Consider the following 15,577-nt stretch of genomic DNA (forward strand, 5'->3'; position numbering starts at 1 on the left):
TCAGGGATGTGTTGAGTTATGGGGTGGTGAAATCCCCTGATTTTATATTGTTACAAGCTTTTGAGTACATGAAAAACTTGATATTTTCGTTATTTTGAATAAGCACTACACGAGTCACTAACAAAAACAATCCTTTTAACAAAATTGAAAAAATCCTAAACAGGCGATTTTGAGATTTCGCATCATACATTTCTACCTAGATACAGTGCCTTTACAATTAAAATGCACACAGGCGCCACAGATTTGAGAAGGTGACACGCTCTGTATATGCTCGCAACTCAGCGATTGCTTAAGCGTTCCTCTAACAACTGGATCAAGGATGGCACTCGCGCAATTGGAGACAAAAGTCAGAGAAAGCTTGAAAATAGTAAGAGTAATCTGGTTTGGGATAGGTGGGGCTTGAGTCAAAACGGCACAGAAAAGAATAGCCAAAAAATCACTGAATTCAATTTTTATAAAAGAAGGGAGATTTGGTTAGTGAAAATGAGAGGTAAATGTTGCGAAATGATGAAAATTAATGCTGGCAACAACAGTAATTTTCAATGAATATTGCTGGAAACAGCATATTAAGAGATTAAAAGAGGTTTGAAGTAATATGCTAAGCATAGCAGTCTTAGTTTTCTGAAATATTATGGTATAAACGTAAGAATATAAGACATCATATTATAAACTGAATCGATGCTGTATTGGAAAGCTGCAGATAAAGTCTGCATACACATTACACTGTGCATACAAAGCATCTTTGAACTAAATCGTCGAGTTTTGTCATTTGAAGGAGCAAAAATGAATTATGATCAAGAGGTACAAGGGGTTACTGAATAGAAAAGAACAAAGCAGAGGAGCAAGAGCAGAACATTATGTACTAAATTGAGACTTCCCGTTATAAATCAAACGCAATAATTTTTTTAAATAGGAGGTCTATCTGCATGATATACTGAATTTTGACAGCAACTGAATAAGCATATTTGAGGAATCTATGGCTTATTCTTTGATATTGTACCAAATTGGCCTGCATATTAAACCAATAAAACGGGTGATACATTTTGTAAACGCGGTTGCTTGCAATAGAAGCATCACCCTGAAATATATTAATCTCACCGATTATGTTTGAGAATCTTAAAATTATGTCGATGACAATTATGACGATCATCTGTCAAGATGTTACAGGATTAGCATTTAGTTTTCAGTTGCTTTATTAAATTGTATCTTGCAAATACGGTTAGAAAAGCTTATTCAGTTAGGTTTAATCCTGAAGATATAAGATAAATAATCGATTTGCATCATTCGATACAATCAGATTGTAATTAGAAAAAATCTCATCCTTACGCGAAGTGATAGCAGCCAAAGGATAAAGATATGGGTGTCAATAAATTTGACAACAAATGTCTTGTAAAAGCAACTTTTTCAATTTAAAACTGATTCGATTCACATGGCAAATTTCGAACTGATTTTTGCACCCCCAAAAAGGAAAGTAAAATGACACTGGCTAGTAATGGTAAGTTCGGGACAGGTAAGTGTACTCTGTGGCTTTTTTGTCCCATAATCATAATATTTGGCCTAATACTATATAACGCTGTTATATTGTTTCGAAGGATGGTAATATTTTCAATCATTCTCAACTACATTTTAATGAAAATGTTAAAAAGCCCTGTTATAATGAAAAATGGCAACAAAAACTAGTTTGTCCTCGCTTGGCTTATTCTAATCCACATTATTGTCGTCGTTTAATCAAATTCATAAGGAAAAATCTTGAAGAAAATACCTCACGGAAACCAGAAAAATTAAACCTTCCAGAGCCGCTTCAAATCGACTATGAAGCTGCATATGAAACTCAAAATATCGATTTAGGAACTGACAGTAGATTCAAATTTTTTCCCAGCAATTCTAGCAAGCTATTTCAAAGCCAAACAAAGTGATAAAATTTCAAAGGTTGCAGCATAGTCAAAACAGTATATGACAAAGCAAGACCGCATAGAAGCGATAGTAGTACTCGAGAAAGAGGCTACTGCTGTTGCTAGGCCAGAACCCAGAACCAGAACCTGTTGCTAGGAATGCCTTAAGTCAGTACAATTGAATTGGCATGCCAATGATTAGTGTAGACAAAAAAACAGAGGGAAAAGCTTACCTTAGTCTTCTTTTTCTTCGTCTTTGATGGCTTTATCAGGCCTGAAGAAGCAAGAGAGGCGGTTCCTAGTGACGATGCGAGGCTGCCCTGCGCAGGGGCAATTAAACTTGTGCCAGTTCCTGTTGACGATGCGTTGTTGGTGCTGTTGCCACTGTTGGCTTGTGCAGCGGTAGGAGTTCCTGGTGGTGTATGGCCTGGTGTGGGAGCAGCCGAAGTTGACAACGATTTCTGTCCAGCAATTGAAAATATTTTCATCAAGTTAGTTTCGGGGTTTATAGATGGAGGCATGGCTGCCTTGACAGGGTCTGTCACTTCTTGATCTTGTTTTACAATCAGTGCTAGGTCAACAATCTAAGGAGAAAACAATTAATCATTCAAATTCACACAGAGAGCCGAGGTTCATACCCTTCGCTTTCGTCTATAAAACAACCAGAGAAACACGACAACTACAAGCTGCTATATATTTGCAAACATGAAAAGAGTATTGTAGCTAAAGTACAAAAAATTTCATTTAAATAAGCAGGTTTGTTCATATGCTCTTACAACCCAGTCAAAAATTTGCTTAATGATTAGGATCACAGGCTACAGATTCAAGGGACTGGGGTTCGAGTCGCTGACATGACCAAAAAGGCTTTAAGCCTGGTACTCACTAGGCGATTATCACGATTATCACGATGACGATAACGATTAGGCTGTAATCGTCTTTATCAACAGTGATTACATCAAATGTAATCGTGTTATGCCCTCTAATCGTGATAAAACCATCACGATTATCGCGAAAGGATATGAACATTTCTTTATATCTATTCGTGGTAATCGTGATTCGATGACGTTAGTTCAAAATAATGTGAAGAATTTTCGAAGGAAAAGGAGTGTCCAAGGCACTGTGTCCCAGGCACTGTGTCCAAGGCAAACGAAATAGTGTGCGTTTTGTTTAGGATATCTTATCAAACATTCTGATTTCCAAATGGAGAGTGAGAGCTTGGAATTCGACGAGAAACTTTTTGAAGCTGTGAGAAAATATCTGTAATGAAATTCGCGGTCGTTCAGTCGTAGTTTTTGAACCAATCCACGATATTCGCTAAAAGATCTATTTTTGAAAATATCTCTGACCCAGAACCTTCTCGTCTTTCTCTCTCGATCTTTCACCTTTTCTCTTCTCTCCCTACGTTTACTTAAGATATATGCAGCGCTCATCATTGCAAGGAATTTTTTTACTCCTGTGAATAGCCATTTTATGTATACGATTAACGCGTTGATGAGGGCATGATTTGATAATCGTTATCGTCGTAATCGTGATAATCGTGATAATCGCCTAGTGAGCCTATCACCAGTTGTGGTCATGTCGAAAGGAAGGACCAGGACACTGCTTTATAAGCATAGCTTCTCAGTGTCCTAAAATCTACCTTTGGATGCTTGGTAGAAACAAATATAAATACAATGACCCATAGAAGGAGCCAATAGCCCATGCCTTGTCCCCAGGCCACAACGCTTCTGATGTAAATACTTATCAAGAGAAAACAGTTACAAACAGCTTTTACTCCAACTTACAATCACAGCTATGAAATGACTGGTATTTCCGCTCCCTGGGACTTACAATATTTTTGTATTGATAAAAATCGAAAATGAAGTTTTGCTGTTTTTATACTTTCATAAAAACCCAGTTTTAACACAGTTATCACTTTATTTCAGGCTTACACGAGACTAATCGACTTTTATAAAGATAAAAAGTAAATTAAAAAAACGACAAAAGATTCCTTACAAAATAATACATAACAAATAGCAAAGCTTCAGTTTCAAACAAAGAAGTACTAAGAAAACCCTCAGTATTTTACAGTGGATTTAAAGGAGTGGCATACGCGGCCTCCTTCATTAGGATAAGCTTTTTCGTACCAAGAATAACTGCTATATTGGCCGGGTTCTGTTCACATTCTGATTAAAACCAAGGAAGTTTTACAGTTAAAAGTAACCGAAAGTTTTCGTCCTTTGAAAAAAAGCTAGGACAATCCAGTCAAGCTAGGATATTGGGTGCTAGGTATATCTAACTTAAGCAGCTTTGACGTCACTTCAACAAAGTATACACTCTTTTTAATAAGAACAAGTATATCCAAGCTCAGGCTGACTGTTCTTAATTTTTCGAAAATCTGAGGTTGTATTGTTCTTAATTTGTTCTTAAATTAATAGGGTGTAAACAGTGCAATTGCTAGCTCTTTCGCTCTAGGAAGAGTGTTCAGGCCTCATCTGCCAACAAAATGAGTGAGACAGCCTTCACTTGCCTGTAAGTTTGAAAATTCACCGAAAAAGCACCCACACGGCTAAAAATTTTTTAAATTAAACGTTGTTCAAAATTGCATCTTACAGTAGCTCAGCCTCAGCTTGTTCTTAATTTGTTCTTTACTTTTGACCAATTATGAGGCACTTGTTCCTATAAAAGTGCTCTTATAGAAAAAGAGTATACTTTTTATCAACATGTTTAGACACATCTCTGGAAAGCAACAGCGATGGCCCTCTCAAGCTATCAATAGCTCCGTGTTTACGTTGAACCGGTCAGTAATACACTTTTTAATCATGAATTATACAAAAGAACGGTAAGATGCCCAATTAAAGAAACAATCCCTTTTTCATATTCATAAATCCTATCTTCTAAAAGAAACCCTTGAAAAATTCAAGAGATCACCTGAATGGAAAACAGATCATTCAACAGAGTTTTCTAATGGTAATCTCACTGATAGAGGATTAGGTTATTTTTGCATTTATTAATCACAGCCCTAACTTAATTTTTTAGAAATTCTATGTAAAAACCACAAATACCAGAAATCAGTCAGGAACTCTAGCATAAAGTTCAGTTGAAGAGCATACCTGTCCTACTGTTTCATATGCCATGTAGCTGAGAATCTCCATGACAGCTCCACTGGGCTTGACGTCAATCAAAGATGATACATCCAGCCATTCTTTGAATTTCCCAGCCTTTTTGTCTAAAAAGATAGCTTGTTATTACAGTCTAAGAACAGCCATTAAAAAATCCTGCAATCAACAATTGACTCATAACTGTGTTTGAAAATACATTAATGCCCGTAAAGCCGTATTTGTATTGGATTCGATTTTCAAAAACAATTTTGAAACTTTTCTCCAATTGGGTTAAAGGATCTTCCGAAGTGTATTTTTACCACATACCAATTTCATTTCAATGCCACCTCCATAAGAATCACTTAAAACACTGTCATTTCGTGTTCAAAAACTTAAACAACTTAACGTTGATATCGTCGAAACCTCGTTATCAAATCAAACATCATAATCTACTAACAAATATCACGGGTGAGAGAAAAGTACATCAAAGGTTTTCGAAAATTTTTGTTTATCTTTGAAAGCAAGATATAAATAGCGCAAAAAATAATATGTCTTTCTTCTATGTTACTAACGATCTTTTAGTGGTAGACAACTTAAAAATGGCTTTGAAAAAAGCAAAAATTTGAGTATACTGAAGTATTTTGTCTGACACTCTTTAGAGCATAAAACGTCAGAACATAGAAAGTAAAAAAAACTGCTTCAGCTAGGAAAACATCGCTACAAATTTAGCAACATTTCTATTTCATTAGTGAGCGGGAACTTTGAGAATTTTCAAAATTAATTTCAAGATAATGGTTTAATTGGAACAGCTTTGAAAAAAGCAAACATTTAAAAGACTATGATTGAAAAAATGTTTGAAGTGTGTCACGCGAAAAGCTTCAGCATGTCTTAAAATGCTTGTTTTTTATCAAAACAAATTTAACATTTGGTACAATATAAAATTGTTTATTGAAAAACAAAGTAATTTAATGTTTAAAAAAACAACGCGTAAAAAAGTGTTGGAAAACAACTTGGTTGAGAAAGACATAGATTTGAAAAAAGTTAAACTTGCAAAATGAAAAAAGTCACCGAAAATGGCTAAAAAGTTTAACAAAAAAGCAGCAGCAATTCGTTGGCAAAGCATGAAGCAATATGCACTGGCCAACAAGTTCTTTGACGATAGAAAGTTTATAAATCCTGGATAAATAAAATCCGTTACTAGTTGCTCTTAAAAGTGATATTAAACGAACTGTTACTTTATAAGTAATACTCTGTTCTACTTTAGGGTGTGCATTTACTATTTTATAATATCATGCTATGGAGGATAAGGAGCATAGTACTCTTCCCAATGGTATTCTTAGTTACGGAGCTTCACTTTAACTATTTCGAGGACACAAAGCTTCTTATGTTGTGCGGTGCTTTTGAGTAAGAAATTAATCAATGCTGATGTTATCCCTTGGTTTAAATTTACTTCAGGTTTTCTTCAAGAAAGACTGGTTGTTATTCTATACTTCTACTATTTGTAATAGTTCTACAACTATACATCTTTGGCTCAAATTAATTTTTGTCATTAACATGAGCTTTCAAACGGACAAACGCAATATAGGGTTCTAAAGTCATGACGTCACAAAAATCTATTTTTAGAAATTTTGAATTTAGATCCCCTATCCTGAAAGAGCACCATGAAATACCTCTCAATGTGCAAAATCATTCAATTGTGTTACTGGTTGGCAGACATATGGCCACACGAGCACAGGCTCTTGCCCCTGTAATTTGGACTTGGTTTATAACTCTTTGAACCAGGCCCGAATCAAAGTAATCCGTCAGTAAACTTTAAATCTTTCACTAGTCATATCCTATTCAACTCTAGAAATATTTCGATTGATTTTGCATATTTTAAAGTATTCCGTGTTGTTCTTTAAGTTATTAGGTTAAAATTCAAAAAATTTTAAATTGTTTTTGTCACGTTACATTTAAGAACTCACTTGCTCACTTAGAGTTCAATCGGCTCAAAGCAAACAGTAAATTTTAAAATTCATAGCCAATTTTAATAAAGAAACCATATTGCATTAAATTATATTAATTCATACCGAAAAATTATAGCGCTCTTTTGCAAAAATGTTTTAGAATGGGAATATAAAGGATAAAGGACTTGAATTGAACTGTTGGCTGTTTAAACAAAGAATAGTGACAAAAACAAGGAATTTTGGAAAAAAATTAATTGGAAGTGGTTAAGTAAAACTCCAATAATGACAGAATACACCAAACAGATACAGTCAATTAAAAGAGGTAATCAGTTTTAGCCAGTAACGATAATTACGCCAGCAGAACAGAGAGAAAAGTGGGTTCCTCTATTACAGACGGGATTAGTTCATCACTTTTGTTACATGCGAAAATGGTACAAAGACTAAGCCAAGGGTCTTATGCCTATGAACTAATGGACGTTGCAATTAAAATCACAGATATCTCTCCCTTGGGCATACAGAAAGCACAAATCTCTGTTGTTTTGGTTTCACTTGATCGACTGTACATTTTTCCCATTGTTAAATATTTAATTAATTTGACTCCCACGAAAGTCTTGAGATCAACGTGAATCTCATAAAACTGTGTCAGAGCTTAATTGACAGCCTAGAGGCAGATTCGGGGGCGCTATTTTTTGCGACTAGCAAAGGGTCTTTTGCAAAGAGTCTAATTAGCAATCAACTCGTTATAGAATGCAATAGTTGAATTATTTTCGACTTTTTCAGAAGAGGATTTCTATACGATGTGTTTAGCAATATTTTCACAAATAAATCTATTGGTAGATAATTGACCGCCACTGATTTTCACAATATCTTCCTGTATGCTTTAACGAGTGAAAAATAACTACATGAGCAGGCAAGCCTATAGATAATACAAACACGTAGGGCTAGACCTGAGGGGTTAATTAGGGTACCTCGTGTTGCTATGATTGGAGAAGGAGGTAACATCGCCAAGGATATGTTTTAGTAGTGTAAATTAAACCCCTGGAAACTTTTCACTCTAGATTTTGTTTAACAATATCTCACAGAAGAAGCCCTGCCGGTAAATCTGGAGTGTATAAACGAGAAGACTTAAGGCGTAAGTGTCTACTGGGTTAAAAGCGCAGGGACCATAGGAACCACTTGTGCTTAAGCAATATCACTGTGACGTCAAAAACGTATCATATCGTACTCTCGATGGAAAATAAGTATTTAGACAGCTCGCAAATTCAGCTGAATACCGTCTGTCACTGAGTCTTTAAAAATGTTTAATGAAGAGTCTTTGAAAATGCTTAAAGAATCTTTGAAAAATACAGTGCCTTGATTTCACGCATCACGCTAAAAGCAAATCAAGCATTGAAGATACGGTTTTGAAGAAACGGTTTAATATTGAGTATATGTCTAGCAGCCGACAGTATCAATCAAAATCAATGATACGTTAAAGGAAGAACAATTTGGTCTACTTTAACTAGTTATAAAATAAATGAAATATATAAATTCAATAAAAAATTCAATTAAATAAAGCCATTTAAAATCTTAAAACTTGGTATAGAGATACTCACTGAAATTAACTTGCCTAGCTTCTGTGTACTCGACATACGATTGGCGGTCAAGTGATTTCGCAAGTCGTTCAGCTCTCTGTGGAATTCAATATATAAATGAATGTTACTACCTTTTATTGTACCGAGCTTGGACATGAAAATTGAAAATACTGCCGTAAGATGCAAACAAGAATTTTATTTAAAAAATAAAAGTAGCATTAGATGCTGTTTTCTGACCCTTCGCATGTTCTTTTCCAAAAAATGGGAAAAGGGTTTTGCGGACAACGAGACGAGTTATTGAAAAGTGCAATGCTTTAACAACGACCAGCACTGAAATATTGGCAAAGTCGAGAAATACTTTAGGACATTACAGAATAATATAATATATTTTATAATACCATATCATATTACATCACATAATATAATAGTATATCATATTAAATTAAATACTATCATTTTATGTTAGACTTATTTATATTACACTATACTATAATATATTATATTATATTATATTATATTATAATATTATATTATAATATTATATTATAATATTATATTATATTATATTATATTATATTATATTATATTATATTATATTACATTATATTATATTATAATATTATGTTATATTATATTATATTATATCATATTATCTCATATTATATTATATTATATCACATTATATTATAAAATATTATATCTTATTTTATTATACCATATGACATTTTATAACCTAAAATCATATCATATTTCATTATACTATTTCATATTCTATTAGATCATTTATTGTTAAATTACAATATAAAATATTATATATTTAACTGAATTATATTAAACTACATTACATTGCATCATATCATATGAAAAAACGAAGAGCAATATGCAAAAACAAACTATGGCTGAGATGGTCAAATGGTTAAGAAGATTGAAATTAGACAAGAATGGACTGACGGGAAGACTAGTTGACCTCTAGCCTGGAAGTTTAGCCGTCATATCACAGTGAATAAAAATCGAGTCAACTTGCACGAGTGACACGAGTGACCCTTCCGGTCATTTCTATTCTCTGCCAATATCTACAATGCCTGCCAAAATTTCGTTGAACAACCAGCAATATGCGTTGCAACTTTCTATTTTTTATGTCTTTTCTTGAATACCGCAAATCCTCGAATTAGCCCCCTGGGGGCTTATTTATTTTTGATATTTTTGGACGGGGGCTTATTCGAGGGGGGGGGGCTTATACGAGGGGGGAGGCTTATAAAATGATTGTAGACGTTAAGAAGACATTATTAAAAGATCTTGTTTATTCTAGTAGGAATTTTTTTATGAGCATTTAATTAATTACTACCAAAAGTACGAATTTGTCGTGGTAATTCAATAAAACGCCATAGGCAACATCAGATGGCAAAATCATCAAATTGAGGGGTCCAATTCGATAATTTACGGTAGCAGTGGGGCTTATTCGAGGGGGTTCTTATTGACAATTTGTAGCTCTAGGGTGGGGGCTTATTCGAGGGGGGGGGCTTTTTCGAGGGGGTGGGTACTACTACTTTAACACCCTTCCCTACAGAACAATGTTGATAGTCATCATTCATGTTGCAAGAAAATCCGTTCTACATATCCTCCTTCATTTTTCGGTAGTCAGCTAACATTGTTTCTAGGGGAAGATGAGGATGGCTGAATTTGCCTTTGAAAACCGATGGTAGTGTCCTTCTGGCAGGGATTGTAGCAACAAGTCTCTAGCTGATCGCGAGTTATATTCCATAAAATTCATTTACCCGAGCTGACTTGTGGTAGATCTCTGGTAACACTACATTTCAAAAACAGTTAAACTATTTTCTTTATCTTTCAACAAAAAGCAATATAAAAGACATTTTTTGTGTTTTTATCTTACTGTCTAAGTTTAATGATCAACGACTTTGGAGCAGAGCGGCTAAGAAAATAAGGATTTTGTTTACTGGTTTAATTCTCCAATTTTTGGACACTTATTCAGAGGTTCATAACCTCTATGTACAACGTCACTCAACCATATCATTGTGCGGACAAATTTATCACATGTTATTCTGCCCATAGACAAGGTATCCTACTTCTTTATTCCTACAACAAAACGTCAATAAGCCTTACAAGATTGTGCACGGCTAAAGGCTACTTATGCCAGACTTTCGTCTGTCATAAAATTATCTCGAAATTTCAAAATAAAATTGTTGTTAAGCCAAGGTTGACAGAATGGATCGAGATGACTGACGATCTTAAAAGACAGTAACTTTCTTTAAATGCTTAAAAAATCTATTTACTTGAAGCTTTAATTAAAGTTCGTAGTAATCAAGAGACTCTGGGTCCTCAAAGAAAACACTTGATTCAAGGTCTTAATGTAGAGATAGCTTAATTGTTAGGATCAGAGATAACAGATTCAAGGGTCTAAGGATAGATATCCTGCCATGACAAAGCTTTCATTTTGAAAGCGGAGAGACACCAGTTCACTGTAAATTCAGGTGTAGGAATAACGAAATGTCGTCTCATCGAGAGGAAGGGCCAGAGAGTTGGTCGACAATAATAGTTTCTCAGTGTCCAATAAATGGTCAGCTGTCTGTTAATTCCAGGCATAGGAATCACGAGGTATGGTCACATCGAGAGAAAGGTCCAGGGTACTGCTCGACAAGCAAAGCCTCTCACTGCGAGGAAAACAACCTTCAGATGCAAGGAAAGAAAATAAACAAACGCCTACGTCATACGTGATTGGATCACATTGTCAATTACGTAAGCATAAGATATATAACATGTATATGCCTTTATGGTACCTCAAGACGTTCTTGTCGCACCCTATCCTCGTATCCATCTTGGTCGAACAGTGCTGTAAGTTCACCTAAAGCATGCATAATAATATCATAACTGCAAGAATAGCTAGGCTTAAAGGTAAATGAACCAGATGTCTAATTATAGTAATTGGCATATACAAAAAACTCGTTTTCTAAAAATGAAAATGTCGGATAATTTCCAAAGGTGGGAAAAATTATATCCGGATATGGATCGAAGGGTAATGTGAGAAGAAGAATGTCGCTTTTCATTGGTTCTTGTTTTTGACCAATCGGCGACAGCTTGTAGTGATTTTAATATTGTAAAACAGACCATATTCTCACTCTTTCACTGATCATGCCATCACCATAATACCTCTTACGTCGTTAACGGTATCACATACCACAAGACATTCCCTTCATCATCGTTTGCAGCTTCAGACATCTAAGTCATGCTGACTCCTTACCAAGTCTAGATCTTTCCTCCCATAATGCATCATTATTACATCATCCCAACACACCTGTAGTCAGCACATTTAAATTTTGATATTCAACGGTTATAAATATGTGTGAATTATATATACTGAGTTCGGTTAGAATTAAGACACGCAACAGCCACATCGTGTTCTCTGTACGTTAAATAAGACCCAAAGCTACAGGAATCAAGATGGGAAGCACGGCAATTCTTGCTACATAATTTCGTTCCTATAAGCTAACCTTTCAACTAGCTGATAGGCTAAGGGAGAAAACGAACTCTTTCTGTCTATACAAGTCGGGACCCTTTGTTTTGATGTAGATAAATTCCAAAACACTTACATGAAACACTTGCTTGCCCAATGATCTTAAAATTATCGTCACTAAATGTTTTGGCGCACTTTGAATAGTAGATTTGACCTACACATCTGAATCACATTTATTTGGGCATTATGATTTTTACAAAAAACACTGTGGCTGTCATTTGGACATTATTTCTGCTTTACTTTGGACATTTTCCAACATTTAGACTTCGAAGAGTGTCGGACGGATAGTATTTTCTATGATAATGTGTTATGCGTCGGACAGTAAGAGCTTTTTGCTTTTTTAGAATAATTGAAAAGCATGCCGCCCTATGAACCTTATGGGATATATGCTTGTCTGAAAGGCTGGATGGTGACTTAAAGTCTAGGATCATTGGCTTCCAATCGCAAATGCGCTCGTTTTTGTTTTACTTTGGCCTGCTGATAGGTCATAAGTTGTTTTCGTTGAATGCTATTTTTCAAAGACACTGTAAAAGGAGAAAATGTCTGCTATCAGTGGCCAATGATTGGCGAAACTAACTGTGGAGACCATCAAAGACACGAGAAAAGATTAAGCTTTTGCTTTCCGTGCTAATTTTAAATCTTTTCTTACCCGGCACTTGCTACCTCTTACACTTACTCTTCAGAATACAAAGAAGAAGCGTTCAAAGGAAAAAAATAATAAAACAATCGTTTACCAGTGTCGTCAATAGAGCTGATAAAATCGTAGGCCAGTTTCAATCTTTTGTTGTCTGATTTCCCTGTGTCTCCAACTACAAGTAATGAACAATACAGGTTACTACCATGTCAATATTATATTCTGCTAGACTTACTCTACCCGTCGCCATTAACACTATTGAATTGATGCAAGGTTGAATTGTTAGACCTATCAAGCTGTTGTAGCGTCCTTTAAGTGAGGCTATAGTGAAACTGTGTCTTCTTGAGTAGCCCTAGCATATAGCATACCTCATGTAGAGGGTCACTACTGATAAACACGTTGGGAACGGTCAGTAAGGGAAACAGTAGCAAGGCGCTCGTGTGATGGAATCAGTCTTTGAATTTAGCAGAAAGGATTTTACATAGGAATTCGAGATTGTGAATAGTACTATTGTACAGTTATTTAGCCTACTTTTGAGAAACACGACTAGGGTTGTGATCGGTCAAAATTCAACAATAGCAGGGTTGATGCTGAAAATTTAACAATAGCAGAATTAAACAACGATCGAAACTGAATCAAATACTGATGGCTGAGATTAGGATAAAATAATGTGATTGACACAAAAAACGGGTGGGGCAGAGTTAAGCAAAAAGAAAAAAATCTGGGAAGAGGAAAATTAAAAATCAAGGCGTGTGATGCAGTGTTTATAAGAAAGGGGAATATGGGACAAATAAATGCTGGAATACGCTGGAATAAAGGAAATATAAAAAGAATAAACAGAGAAAAGAATATGCAAGAAGACAACAATTTAAGAACAATCAGAAAAGATAAAATGAAATTGTTCAAACTAATGATTTCTACAAACATTGGAAGACATTCGTTCAAAATGTTTACTCTTATCAATCTATAATTAGATAAATTAATAAAAGGATAATAAAACTGAAAACTAAACATCGCGACCGCAATTTCTAGTAAAGAAGCCGCACTGAAGTATATTTAATTTAGATATTAACAGTAAACGCACAGATTCGAATCGGCAATAACCTTATATCTGGCGTCTTACTGTTTGATTTTGATGGGAACTCAATTGATTAAGAAGGAGATTTCGAGCTGAATTGTGATATCAGTGAAGTGGATTTAATTTATTCAATTTAAGGTACAAAAAGCCCAATAAAGAGAATGTAAATCACATTTTTCATTGTCTGTTGAATAAGCGACAACAGTAATTCAATCGAGCAATAAAAAATGAATAAACAACGGATAAAATAATAATAAGCAAATATAGAATAAAGGAAACATTGATATCATAAAAGCAAAAACGCCGAAAAACAGCAAATGCATTTTTGGAAAGATAGCTACTAAAAAACTATAAATATTTTATCCTAGTTAAAGAAATATTGCATTTAGAATAAATGTAAATTATACTATAAAAGGCAAAATGATACTTGTATTCATTGCACAAACATTTGATTGGAAACAAAACTACAGCTAAAAGAAGGGCACTATTCGCAACTATAAAATCCGGTTCCAAGAGGGATAACAAATGCAAAATTTATAGAAATAAAAAAACTAAAGTCAACAAAATCACACCATCTGCATCGTTATCAAATACACACAAATCATTATAATTAGCCAGTGCATTTCATCGTTTATTACTACAGGCTGAGAATACCAACGACAGAGGAAAATGGGGTAAGAAAAAAGTTGATGCTGAGTTTAATCAAGACTTACGTTTAAACTAGAGTTAAGACTCCATTAATTATACTGGCCCTAACTAAGGCAAACTATTAAGTATTGTAGTAATCAAGATTTACGTTTTAGCTAGAGTTAAGACTTCATTAGCTATACCGGCCCTAACTAAGGCAACCTATTAAGAGAAGTAGAACATAACAGGGGCTGAGGATACAAAACTAGTCTCAAGAAATACATCCTATTTCCTTTGAAATGGAATTGTCCTTGAGAGATTATAAGTTTTCGTGAGGTTTTTTCTATTCCCGTGGTCAAACAGTCATCAGGGCTTCTTAGCCGTAGATGAAATCATGTGGGAAAAATGATGGGCAAAAGGAATTAAAACACTATACTAGAGATAATTTGCAAGATCGAATAACCAGAATCTAAAACGATACAGCTGACCTGATACTGTAGCTATTCTAACAAGATTCTAAATAAATTTCTGTCTACAGATGGGATTTCCAGAAAATCTTACTCAAACGTTCTTTCAAATGAGTTCCTAACAAAACTGGTACATAGTGACCGAGGCACTAGCTTTTTGAACGAATTCACAGGTTTTATTGTATCAATTCACAAAGACTACTATACAAAACCTATATCGAAATTAAACGAACTCCCATAACGAAGATTTTCTAAAACTCCAGCAGCACTAATACTTAGGTAAATAAGATAGTTCTTCTATTGACACAAGGAGCGTTAAATTACCTAATAACGGTGTAACGAGGGAATCTAAAACTCGTTGCTAATTCAATAGAAATGATGCGAAAAAAGGAGAGCTGAATAGGAGATTACCGGCTGATTCTAGAACTTCATCTTCGTCTTGAGATGCGGATTTTGTCGCCCTGATTTTTGAGTCTCTAAAATCCAAGTAACGGATCACCCGCCTCAGCTTTTCCTAATGAAAAACATTTAAGAATCAACATCTGTTTTGTACTGTCGACACTGGTGAAAATATGACAGTTTTAAGGTCAGTTTGGAATTCCTGTCTATTATCTCAAATTGATAGCAAAAACCATGAATTCCAAAATCCAGGGCCTTTATGCCTAAATAGGTTTATCATTTTTGGTTTGGAACCTTTAAAAAATTGGCTCATTGAATCAACTAAACCAGGTAATGGTGATAATGAGCTTT

General features: G+C 34.7%; 1 protein-coding gene across 2 annotated transcripts in view; it reads right to left on the reverse strand.

The window, feature by feature from the left end:
- The window catches only part of LOC135685172 (uncharacterized), a 41,290-nt gene that overhangs the window by 20,191 nt on the left and 5,522 nt on the right, over positions 1–15,577 (reverse strand). For both annotated transcript variants that reach the window (XM_065201005.2, XM_089112869.1), the window contains exons 5-10: positions 15,239–15,341; positions 12,756–12,830; positions 11,288–11,352; positions 8,514–8,589; positions 4,985–5,100; positions 2,126–2,476 (exon numbers count right to left, since the gene is read on the reverse strand). In XM_065201005.2, the coding sequence (XP_065057077.2) occupies positions 2,126–2,476; positions 4,985–5,100; positions 8,514–8,589; positions 11,288–11,352; positions 12,756–12,830; positions 15,239–15,341 (786 nt within the window). The remainder of the gene's footprint in view (positions 1–2,125; positions 2,477–4,984; positions 5,101–8,513; positions 8,590–11,287; positions 11,353–12,755; positions 12,831–15,238; positions 15,342–15,577) is intronic.

The sequence above is a fragment of the Rhopilema esculentum genome, chromosome 15 (genome assembly GCF_057945365.1).
Source record: "Rhopilema esculentum isolate cy_ngs chromosome 15, ASM5794536v1, whole genome shotgun sequence".
NCBI classification, from domain to species: Eukaryota; Metazoa; Cnidaria; class Scyphozoa; order Rhizostomeae; family Rhizostomatidae; genus Rhopilema; species Rhopilema esculentum.